Source organism: Diceros bicornis, chromosome X, assembly GCF_020826845.1.
Source record: "Diceros bicornis minor isolate mBicDic1 chromosome X, mDicBic1.mat.cur, whole genome shotgun sequence".
NCBI classification, from domain to species: domain Eukaryota; kingdom Metazoa; phylum Chordata; class Mammalia; order Perissodactyla; family Rhinocerotidae; genus Diceros; species Diceros bicornis.
The window spans coordinates 77,599,725-77,613,037 of NC_080781.1; the positions used below are offsets into that span (position 1 = coordinate 77,599,725).

The 13,313-nt window shown below is 36.6% G+C and overlaps 1 protein-coding gene across 1 annotated transcript; it reads left to right on the top strand.

Annotated features, from left to right (window-relative positions):
• Positions 1-12,371: 12,371 nt before the first annotated feature.
• LOC131400533 (ubiquitin-conjugating enzyme E2 D2-like) lies at positions 12,372-13,023 on the top strand. Its single transcript, XM_058535246.1, has one exon. The coding sequence runs from the start codon at positions 12,499-12,501 to the stop codon at positions 12,943-12,945; it is 447 nt and encodes a 148-aa protein (XP_058391229.1). The 5' UTR covers positions 12,372-12,498; the 3' UTR covers positions 12,946-13,023.
• Positions 13,024-13,313: the final 290 nt, after the last annotated feature.

Below are 13,313 nucleotides of genomic sequence, written 5' to 3' on the forward strand. Positions count from 1 at the left end.
ATATGAAACAAACTTTTACAGAATTGAAGAGAGAAATAGAAACAACACAATAATAATAGGATAATTCAATATCTCACTTTCAATAATGAATAGAATAATGAGACAGAAGATAAATAAGAAAGTAGGGGACTTGAATAACACTACAGACCAGTTGAATCTAACAGACATATGCAGAATACTCCACCTAACAACAGCAGAATATACACTCTTCTCAAGTGCACCTAGAACATTTTCCAGGATAGACCACATGTTAGGCCACAAAATAAGTATCAATAAATTTTAAAAGTTTGAAATTTATACGAAGTATCTTCTCCAATTATTAGAGAATGAAACTAGAAATCAATAGCAGAGGGAAAACTGTAAAATCCACAAATATGTGGAAATTAGACAACATACTTTTAAACAACCAATGGATCAAAGAAGAAGTCATAAAGGAAATTAGAAAATATCTCGAAGAAAATAAACATGGAAACAAAACATACCAAAACTTATGGGATGCATTGAAAGCAGTGCTGGGAGGGAAGTTTATATCTATAAATGTATGCATAAAAGAGAAGAAAGATCTCAAATTGACAACCTAACTTTACACCTCAAGAGACTAGAAAAAGAACAAACTAAACCTAATGCTAACAGAAGGAAGGAAAGTATATAGAGCAAAAATTAATGAAATAAAGAATAGAAAACTCAATGAAACAAAGTTATCTTTTGAAAAGATGACAAAATTGACAAACCCTTAGCTAGATTAAGTAAGAAAAAGAGAAAAAATCAAATAACTAAAATGAGAAATGAAAGAGGGAGCATTACAACTGATGCCACAGAAATATAAAGTATTATGAGAGAATACTATGAACAATTGTATGCCAACAAATTGGGTAAGAAAGAAGAAATTGATAAATCCCTAGAAACACAAAACCTCGCAAGAGTAAATCATGAAGAAATAGAAAATCTGAACAGACCTATAACTATTAAGGAGATTGAATCAGGAGATTTGAATAAAAAATATCCCAAGAAAGAAAAGCCCAAGATCAGATGGCTTCACTGGTGAATTCTACCAAACATTTAAAGACTAATTAATACCATTCCTCCTCAAACTCTGCCCAAAACTGAAGAGGTGGAAACATCTCCAAACTTACTTTGTGAGGCCAACATTACCTTAATACCAAAGCCATATAAGGACACTACAAGGAAAGAAAACTACAGACCAATACCCTTGATGAATAGTGATGCAAAAATTCTCAAAAAAATATTGGAAAAGTGAATTCAACCACACATTAAAAAGGTTATACATCATGACCAATTGGGATTCATTCCTGTAATGCAAGGATGGTTCAACATATAAAAACCAGACAATGTAATATATCATATTAAGACAATGAAGGACAAAAACTGCATGTTCATCTCAATTGATGCAAAAAAACATTTGACAAGATTCAACACCCTTTCATGTGGAAAACACTCAACAAACTAGGACTAAAAGGAAACTATCTCAACATAATAAAGGCCATATGTGAAAAGCCCACAGGTAACATCACACTCAAAGGTGAAAGACTGAAAGCCTCTCTTCTAAGATCAGGAACAAGACAAGGATGCCCACCTTCCCCACTTCTATTCAACATAGTATGAGAAGTCCTAAACAGAACAATTGAGTAAGAAAAAGAAATAAAAGTCATGCAAACTGGAAACAAGAAATAAAATTATCTCTCTCCATAGATGACAATCTTATTTGTAGAAAACCCTAAAGATTCCACAAAATACTCTTAGAACTAATAACTGTATTCAGCAAAGTTCCAGGATACAATATCAATGCAAAAAAATCAATTGTTTCCATTCATTAAAAATGAACAATCAGAAAAAGAAAGTAAGAAAGGAATTTTATATATAATAGCATCAAAAAGAATAAAATACTTATGAATAAACCCAACCAAGGAGGTGAAAGACTTGTACACTGAAAACTATAAAATATTGCTGAAAGAAACTAAAGAAGACACAAATGAACGGAAAGATATCCCATGTTCATGGATTGGAAGAATTAACATTGTTAAGATGTCAATACTATCCAAAGAAATGTATAAATTCAACACAATCCCTATCAAAGATCCAACAGTATTTTTTTCAGAAATAGAAAAAATCATCCTAAAATTCATATGGAATCCTAAGGGATCCCAAATAGTCAAAAAATTTTTTAAAAAGAAAAGCAAAGTTGGAGGACTCACACTTCCTTATTTCAAAACATATTACAAAGCTAAAGCAGTCTAAACAGTGTGGTACTGGCATAGAAACAGACATAGGCAAATGGAATAAAATAGAGATTCCAGATATAAACCCTCAAGTATGTGTTCAAATAATGTTCAACAAGGGTGCCAATATCTCTCAATCAGGAAAGGAAAGTCTCTTCAACAAATTGTGTTGGGAAAACCTGATTCAAAAGGATGAAGTCGGACCCTTATCTCATACCATATACAAAAATCAACTCAAAATGGATTAAAGACTCAAGACTCAAAACTATAAAACTCCTAGAAAAAAATACAGTTGAAAAGCTTCATGACATTGGATTTGGCAATAATTTCTTGGATGTGACACCAGAGGCACAGGCTATAAAAGCAAAAATAGGCAAATGAGACTACAACAAACTTAAAAACTTTTGTTCATCAAAGGACACAGTAAACAGAGTGAAAAGGCAACCTATGGAATGGGAGAAAATATTTGCAAATCATATATCTGATAATGAGTTAATTTCCAGAAAATAAAAAGAACTCATAACTCAACAACAAAAACAAAAAAATAGCTTGATTCAAAAATGGGCAAAGGACTTGAATAGACATTTCTCCAAAGATGACATACAAGTGGCAAACATGAATATGAAAAGATGCTCAAAATCACTATTCATCAGAAAAATGTAAATCAATTATGAGAAGAAAACAGGAAAAAACACAAAGACGTGGAGATTAAACAGCACGTAACTGAACAACTAATGGGTCATCAAAGAAATCAAAGGAGAAATCAAAAAATACCCAGAGACAAATGAAAACAGAAATGTGACATACCAAAAATCTACGGGATGCAGCAAAAGTGGTTCTAAGAGGGAAGTTCACAATAATACAGGCCTACCTCAAGAAACAAGAAAAATCTCAAACAATCTAACTTTACACCTAAAGAAACTAGGAGAAGAATGAAGCCCAAAATAATAAAAAGAAATAATAGAGATCAAAGCAGAAATAAATGAAATAGAGACTACAAAGACAATAGGAAAGATCAATGAAACTAAGAGCTGGTTCTTGGAAAAGAAACAAAATTGATAAACCTTTAGCTAGACTAACCAAAAAGAATAGAGAGAGGGCTCAAATAAATAAAATCAGAAATGAAAGAGGAGAAGTTACAATTGATACCACAAAAATACAATGGATCGTAAGAGACTACTTATCAAAATTATATGCCATAAAATTGTTCAACCTAGAAGAAATGGATAAATTCCTAGAAACATGCAATCTTCTAAGACTGAATTATAAAGAAATAGAGAATCTGAAAAGACTGATTACTAGTAAGAAGATTGAAACAGTATTCAAAAACCCCCCAACAAACAAAAGTCCAGGACCAGACAGCTTCACTGGAGAATTCTGTCAAACATTCAAAGAAGGTTTAATACTTATCCTTCTCAAACTCTTCCAAAAAATTTAAGAGGTGTGAAAGCTTCCAAACACATTCTATGAGGCCAGCATTACCCTGATACCAAAACCAGACAAGGATACTGTAAAAAAAGAAAATTACAGGTCAATATCCTTGATGAACACCGATGCAAAAATCCTCAACAAAATATTAGCAAACTGAATCCAACAATACATTGAACAGATCATACACCTTGATCAAGTGGGATTTATTCCAGGGATACAACGATGGTTCAACATCCACAAAACAACCAACGTGACATATCACATTAACAAAATGAAGGATAAAAATCATATGATCCTCAATAGATGCATAAAAAGCATTTGACAAAATTCAACATCCATTTATAATAAAAACTCTCAACAAATTGAGTATAGAGGGAAAATACCTCAACATAATAAAGGCCATATATAACAAACCCACAGCCAACATCATACTCAATTGTGAAAAGCTGAAAGCTTTTCCTCTACTATGAGGAGCAAGACAAGTATGCCCACTCTGGCCACTTTTATTCAACACAGTGTTGGAAGACCTAGCCACAGCAATTAGACAAGAAAAAGAAATAAAAGGCATCCAAATTGGAAAAGAAGAAGTAAAACTGTCACTATTTGCAGATGACATAATACTATATATAGAAAACTCTAATGACTCCAAAAACTGCTAGAACTAATAAATGAATTCAGTAAAGTTGCAGGATACAAATCCAATATATAGAAATCTGTGGCATTTCTACATGCTAATAACAAACTATCAGAAGGAGAAATTAAGAAATCGATCCCATTTACAATTGCATCAAAAAGAATAAAATACCTAAAAATAAATTTATCCAAGGAGGTGAAAGACCTGTACAATGACAACTATAAGACACTTATGAAAGAAATTTAAAAAGACACAAAGAAGTGGAAAGATATTCCATGCTCATGGATTGGAAGAATTAATATTGTTAAAACGTCCATACTACTCAAAGCAATCTACAGATTCAGTGCAATCCCTATCCAAATTCCAATGGCATACTTCACAGAATAGAACAAATAGTTCTAAAATTTGTATGGAACCGCCAAAGATCCTGAGTAGCCAAACAATCTTAAGAGGAACAAAGCTGAAGGTATCACACTCTCTGATTTCAAACTATACTTCAAAGCTATAGTTATCAAAACAGCATGATATTGACACAAAATCAGACACACAGATCAATGCTACAGAACTGAGAGTCTGGAAATAAACCCACACGTATATGGAGAATTCACTTATGACAAGGGAGCCAAGAACATATGATGGAGAAAGGACAGTCTCTTCAATAAATGGTGTCAGGAAAACTGAACAGCCATATGCAAAAGAATGAAACTAGACCACTATCTTACACCATATACAAAAATTAACTCAAAATAGATTGAAGACTTGAATGCAAGACATGAAACCATAAAATTCCCAGAAGAGAACATAGGTGGTAAGTTCCTTGACATCAATCTTAGCAATGTATTTGTGGATCTGACCCCAAAGGCAAGGGAAACAAAAGCAAAAACAAACAAATGGAACTACATCAAACTAAAAACCTTCTGCACAATAAAAAATCCATCATCAAAATGAAGAAGCAACCTACTGAATAGGAGAAGATATTTGCAAACCATATATCCAATAAGGTGTTAATATCAAAAATATATAAAGAACTCATACAAGTCAACAACAACAAAACAAACAACCCAATTAAAAAATGGGCAGAGGATCTGAAAAGAGATTTTTCCAAAGAAGACATACAGACGGCCAACAGGCAGATGAAAAGATATTCAACATCACTAATTATTACGGAATGCAAATCAAAACCACCATGTAATATCACCTCACATCAGTTAGAATGACTATTATCAAAAAGACAAGAAATTACAAGTGTTGGAGAGGATGTGGAGAAAAGGGAATCCTCATACACTGTTGGTGGGAGTGTAAATTGCTGCCGCCACTATGGAAAACACTATGGAGATTCCTCAAAAAGATTAAGAATAGAACTACCATATAACCCAGCTAGTACACTTCTGGGTATTGATCCAAAGAATATGAAAACACTAATTCAAAAAGTTATATGCACCCCTATGTTCATTGCAGAATTATTTACAATAGCCAAGATATGAAAAAGACCTAAGTGCCCATCGATGGATGAATGGATAAACAAGACGTGGTATATATATGCAAGGAAATACTACTCAATCATAAAGAATGAATTCTTGCCATTCATGACAAATATTGTATAATTTCACTCATATGTTGAATCTGAAACAAACAAACAAATAAAATAAAACAAAAACAAACTCATAGATACAGAGAACAGATTAGTGGTTATCAGATGGATAGGGAGTTGGGGAGTGGGTGAAATGGGTGAAGGGGATCAATTGTATGGTGATGGGTGGTAACTAGACTTGTGGTGGTGAGCACTTTGTAGTGTATACAGATGTCGAATATAATGCCATACACCTCAAACTTATATAATAATAAGCAAACAATCAGAATAGCTCCAAATGACATGAAATCAAGGAAAGGAACATAATATTACATGGGCATATGAACCAATTACTGTTTGTCAAAGTGATTACCACTGATGCCATTACTGAAAAATGTGGTCATTTGAGAAGTTCCATTGATCACTGATCATTTTTGAACTCTACTCATTCATTCTCCATCAATGGAAAAAAAAAAAAAAAAAGCTCAGAAACATAGAAGGAGCAGTGGCAGTGTAAACTGTGCCCAAGTGTGGTTGTTGAAATCCTTTCCATTAACCTTTCCATCTGGTTTTACAAACAGATAGGTAAATCACTGTCATAATAAAGCCAAGACCATAAATATATTTATTCAGTCTTAACTTAGGTCAAAGGTCTAAATATGCCCCAAACAGACAATTCATTTATTATTTAATGATTCATTCATCCAATAAAAATTTATACAGTGACTTACCATATGTCTGGTATGGGGCTGCGTCATGGCAATGCTGTGTTGACCTTAAGAAACCTTTGGTTTAATGGGGAGTAACTAGTCTGGTAAAGAACATATGATAGATAACACTATGATTCTGGCCTAATGACAATTATTAAAAGTGATACCATTCTAAACTTTCCATTCTTCGACTATTATTAAAACAAACCATTATTTTCTGCTCAAAAAGAAAAGAAAAGTCACAGAGGAGAAAATATTTGCATGCCATATATTTAATAATGGACTTGTATCCAGAATATATAAATAATTTTCAAAACTAAATAATTAGGAAATAAACAACCCAATTAAAAATGAGCAAATATTTGAACAAACACTTCATCACAGAAGATATACAGATGATAAATAAGCACATAAAAAATGTTAAACCTCATTCTATCATGGCATCATTAGGAAAATCCAAATTTACATCACAATGTGAGAACACTACACACTTAGTATGGTTAAAGTAAAAAATACTGATAATACTAAGTGGTGTTGAGAGTACAGAGCAACTGGAACTCTCATACCAATGTATGTATTGCTGGTTGGAAAGCAAATGGTACAACCACTTTGCAAAGCACTCAGGCAGTTTCTCATAAAGTTAAACATATGCTTACCATATGATCCAGCCATTCCATTCCTGAGTATTTGCCCAAAAGAAATAAAGCATATGGTTACACAAAGACTTGTACACAAATGTCCATAGAATCTTGGTTCATAATGGCCAAAAACTAGAAAAAATCCAAATGCCCATCAACAGGTGAATGGATAAACAACCTTTGGTACACACATACAAAGAAATACTACTTAACAATAAGATTTGAACTATGATGCAGGTGACAATATGAATGAATCTCAGAATAATTATGCTAAGAGAAAGAAGCCAGATACAAATGACCACATATTGTATGGTTTTATTTATATGAAATTCTAGAAAATTCACACTGATCTGTTGTGACAGAAAGTGACTTGGTGGGTTTGGGTGTGCAGTGGTGGACAGGAGAGATTACAAAGGGGCACAAAAAAAACTTTTTGGGGAGATGGATATGTTCACTATCTTGATTTCTGTGATAGTTTCATAATTGTTCACATATGCCAAAATTTATCAAATTGTACACTTAAAATATGTACAGTTGATTATATTCCAATTATACCATAATAAATCTATTTTTCTAAATTGATGGGAAATAGCCTCTGCAACTGTCATGAAAAAATGTATTTTTGGAGAATTTTAAACCAACAATATTCCAAACTCGAAAACACTCTGGGGTTTTATCTTGCAATTCCTACCACTTGTCTGTCAGATTAATCTTCCTTAAGCAACTTTTCTGTCATGTTACTCCTCCGTAATTTTTATTAGAGCACCTTTTGTCTTGCTGTTGGATCAGCTTAGAATCTACTCCCTAATCAGACCTATCCAAAGTATCTATCTAACCTTTGAGGCCAATTTCAAATCTAATTCCTAAAGAAGCCATGAAGAACCCAAGCATAACTAATTCCCTCACCCTTCTGTGAACCCTGAGAGGACTTATTTTTCTGAATGATAATGTTAGTACTGGACCATATATCTTGCACTGTTGAATGATTGTTTAATTGGCGTTATTAGCATTGTCTTTCCAGCAAGAACGTAAAGTCTTAAAAAAGGATCAAGTTACCTTCTTTTGTATATCCCAGGATACCTAGCATAGTGCTGAACACATGGTGATGGCATTGACTAACACTGCACTGAAAATTACACTGATTGACACATCATTAAAATAAGATCATTAACATACCATGTAGATGAATATTCAAAAATCCTTAAACTTTAGATTCTCTTTCTGACGGCAACAATTCTGACCTATGCTGCCAATTGCATTCTTTTAACTTAGACTAGTGATTCACAAAGTGTGGTCCCTGGGCCAGCAGTATCAGCATCACCTGGAACTTGTTAGAAATACAAATTCTGGGACCTCACCCTAGACCTACTGAATCGGAAAGTCTCTAGGAGGGGCCCAGAAAACTGTTTTAACAATCCCTCCAGATGATCCTGATGCAAGTTCAAGTTTGAGAACCACTGCTTTAGACACAACAACCTCATTAAACTGATATTGATTTTTATGACTTGTGTGATAGAAACCAAAGAAAACTCCATAACTGTGTCAACTCCTGACAAGGAGAAAGAGGGAAATCAGCCACAGGAAATTATAGAATCAATATCTGAACTGTGATTTTTCTTAGATAACAGATTCTCAAAAAATTAAAAATAGAAATACCATGTGATCCAGCTATCCCACTACAGCGTATTTATTCAAAGAACACGAAATCAACAATTCAAAGAGATTTATTCATCCCTATGTTGATCACAGTATTATTCACAATAGGCAAGATGTGCAAGCAACCCAAATGCCCATCAATGGGCGAATGGATAAAGAAGATGTGGTATACACACACACATACACACACACAATGGAATACTGATCAGCCATAAAAAGGACAAAATTGTACACTTTGCGACAACATGGATGGACCTTGAGGGTATTACGCTAAGCGAAATGAGCCAAACAGAGAAAGACAAACACTGTATGATTTCACTCATATGTGGAAGATCAACAAACACATGGATAAGGAGAATAGATTAGTGGTTACCAGAGGTGAAGGGGGCAGGGAGAGTGCAAACGGGGTAAAGGGGCACATGTGTATGGTGACAGATAAAAACTAGACTATTGGTGGTGAACATGATGTGGTCTATACAGAAACTGATATATAATAATGTACACCTGAAATGTACACAATGTTATAAGCCAATACGACCTCAATAAAATAAAGTTAAAAAAGGGATAACAAAATGGAACACTAGACATAGTGATAGAAGTTGAAGAACAGCTGATAGATATTAATCTATTCCATTCCACACATTTTTAAGCTGAACACTAAAGTTATGAATGACTTTTGATTAGTATATACTATGAAGGAGATAGAATGGAGCCAGCTTTGCCTTTACAGCATTTGGCTGCAGCAATCAAGTAAAAACATCGCTTTGCAGAATTAAATATGTGTTTCAATAGGATACTACATTGAAAGGATGCTTGTATCATTTTTAATCCTAAAATTTTGACAGCTCATTATCATAATGAAAGTGTGATAGTGACTGTATCTGAGGAAAGCAATATATCCTTACAACTAAACTCTAAGAGATGCATTACATTATGTCAGATAAAAGTAAAGTGGCTTTGAACTGTCATTGAGGGCTTGTCAAATGGAGAATAACACAAATGTATTCTCACCATATTGCTTTTTGTTTTTATTGTGGTGTAATATCTTGTATCCTGTAGTGTTTCTGACCTAAGTTTAAGGTTAGGTGAAAAAATGAGAATTATAACCCCTTTATATCAATCACTTTGTATAAATTATGCTATTCATCCTTTAAAGAATGCATGCATTCATCTAGAAAATATTAAATACCTAGTATATACTAGGCAGTAAGAGTACAAAAATGATCAAGGTCAATCCTCTCACCAAAAAGCTACCAGACTGGATAGGAGGATGAACATTTAAATAGACAATGACAATGGAGTATAATGCATGCTGTATTATATGCACAAAAAATATTCTGTGTAGCAGAAAAGAGTGAAGTTTAATTCTCCCTGGGGACAACCGAATAAGGTAGCCCTGAAATTTAGAATTCATCCTGCAGGTGATAGAGAGCTATTGAAAAGCTCATAGAGAGCTTTGATAGGAATTGATTTACGCTTTAGGGAGATCATTCCACGTAGTAATGTTGAAGATGGATTTGAGGGTGGCAAGATTAGCAGCACAGACACTCATTAAAATGTATTATTGTAGTCTGGTGACAAATGAGTATATTCTGAATTAAAGCAGCCACACTGGGGATGAAGTGCAGGTAGATGTGAAAGGCATTTTCCACAGGATTTGGTCAATGAAAGTATGTGGGGATCATGGCTACCCTTTTATCCTATAGAGAATTTACACAGGATTACATTGTCCTGATACCCAACCCAATCAAAAAGGTTGGTGTTAATGGCATCCAATCTTGCAAAATAATTTTCAAGTCTCATACCCTTGGAAAAAGAGAACTTCAGAAGCTTACCTCAAAATCTTGCAATGTTATATATTCTTCCTACATAAAGAACTAGCCTTGATTACCTTTTCCAATTTTCTTACAAAATGTTCTGTTACTTTAAATGAAGACTTTAGAATTTGATAGTCACCACAGTAACAAGAATAGTTCATTTGTTCACAAGCACACAAACCACCTTCTTGTTTGGTACCATATAACACAAGATATTTGGAAAAGTTCCTTTCAAGGAGTTAGACATTTTATTTTACTATTACAGGACCCATTCAGCCATCTACAGTCTCCTCGTTTTAAAATACTGTCATATAATTATCTTGCCTTCCTAAATTGGTTGAATAGGTATATTAGATAACTAGTTTGGCAGCAGGAATTTTTCATAATTGAAGAATGTCCAGTATATCATAAATGAAACTGTGACCTACCAAGTCTAATATGATATCTTACCAAAATTTAAGAACACTTTTTTAAATTATTGCTTAATTCATGGAAAAGAATTGATATGGCTAACAGACCAACCTATTTTGATGGTACTTATTTGGCTTTCCATTCCCATATATACAAGCAAGTGAAGAGAGTTTTGCATGAATCAGCATCTTTATTGGAAATCCTCGAGTGAAAGACATTGTTCTGCAGTTATGCTTGTTATTGGAACCACTACTTCCCAAAAATGATTGTTTTTGATAAAGAAGAATAACCAAACTGCTTATATATGCTAGGTGGACTACTGGTTTCTTTTCCTTCCTTCTTTTTTCCTTCCTTCTTTCTTCTTTTCCTGTCAGAATTTCTTCAAAAATTGAAGTGATTTTAGCTCCAAATTGACTTTTTGAAGACTTTAATTCTTCATAAAAAATAAACTTACCAAAACGCTATGAAAAGTTACTTTGAAAAGTTATACAAGTATTATAGCGATGCTAAATTTACTAAAGTTGATTATATAAGAGAATGTCTCTCTTAAGAAATACACATGGAATTATCTAGGAGTAGAGGCCCATGATGTATGTAGCTTACTCCCAAGTGTGGAGAGAGAAATGAGGATAAAGTCAATTGGTTAAAATGTTAACAGAAGGCGAATCTGGCTGAGTGAAGGGTGAAGGGGAATTCATTGAACTGCTCTTATTTACTCCAGTAATTCTCGGCGGTGGGTGGTGCGTGTGACCCTACTTGCCAGCCCAGAGCCCAGGCGAGCGCTGGGGGAACCCGGCAGTCCCCGCCCCTCCCTCCCTACCCCGCCTCCTCCACAGCCCCCCACTGCCTGCCGGCCCCTCACTCCCTACCCCGCCTCCTCCCTCCCCCCACTGCCTCTCGCCCCCCCCACGCCTCTACCCCGCCCCCCCCCCCCGCTGCCTCCTGCCCCCTCACTCCCTACCCCGCCCCCTCCGCCCTCACGGGACGCGCCCTGGATGACGCTGCGGCGCGTCATGTGGCCCCTGTGACCCCACAGAGAAGCTCTCCGCCTATCTGCAGGGCCCAGTGTGGGCGGCAGGGCAGGCGGCCCGGGCGGGAGCGGCAGTGTGTCTGGCCGGCGCGGCCTCCGGGCGGCGGAGTCGCCGTCTCGGGACAACGCGGAGGTAGCGGCGGCGGCCGCGAGCCACGGGTGTCCAGTAGCCCGGCAGGTCCTGTCGACGGCCCGAATCCCTCCCTCCTCAGTCCCCCTTCCCGGACGCCCCCTCGACCCTCCTCAGCCCTCAGCCCACCCATCTGCCGACGCGGTGGGTGGCCGCTCCTGCCACCCCGGGATCCCTGCCGCCGCCTTCTACCTGTCTCCAGGACTGGCGCCGAGGATTGGCCACGTGTCGCAGATGATGGCCCTAAAGCGCATCCGCAAGGAGCTCCACAATTTGTCCCACGACCCCCCGGCCCAGTGCTCGGCAGGGCCTGTGGCCGACGATTTGTTCCATTGGCAGGCGACTATAATGGGGCCCAACGACAGCCCCTACCAGGGAGGGGTCTTCTTCCTAACGATCCAGTTTCCGTCCGACTACCCCTACAGACCACCGAAGATCGCATTCACCACCCGAATTTACCATCCGAACATTAGCAAAAACGGAAGCATCTGTCTGGACATCCTTAGATCCGAGTGGTCGCCAGCGCTGACCATTTCCAAAGTGTTGTTATCCATCTGTTCCATGTTGTGCGACCCCAACCCAGATGATCCTTTGGTTCCGGAAATCGCCAAGGTCTACTTAAAGGATAGGGAGAAGTATGACAGAATAGCTCGACAATGGACTCAGAAATACGCCATGTGATTTCAAAATACATGATAATCCCATCGTCTAATAAACTTGTCAGTTCAGTAGGTTCTCTTTTGACTACTTTCTATGAAGCGACGTCTCCCCATCCTTCCGGGTACTTACTGCACACCTACCACGTCAGAGTGTGTGTGGAGGGGGTGGAGGAAGTGGGGGGGGTAAGGTTGAGGGTAGGGGTGTGAGTCAGACCAGTTTTACTCTAGTTTTGACTAAAAGCTTTCTTGATTGATTTAGGATCGGGAAAGCAAGAACAAGGGGATGGTGGCTTTAGGATGAGAAGGCTTTAGGATGATCCATCAACCAGTGGGATAATTTTTAATGTGGAGTTGTTTAGAACTGACTATGGTAAGAAAAAACTAGGTGAA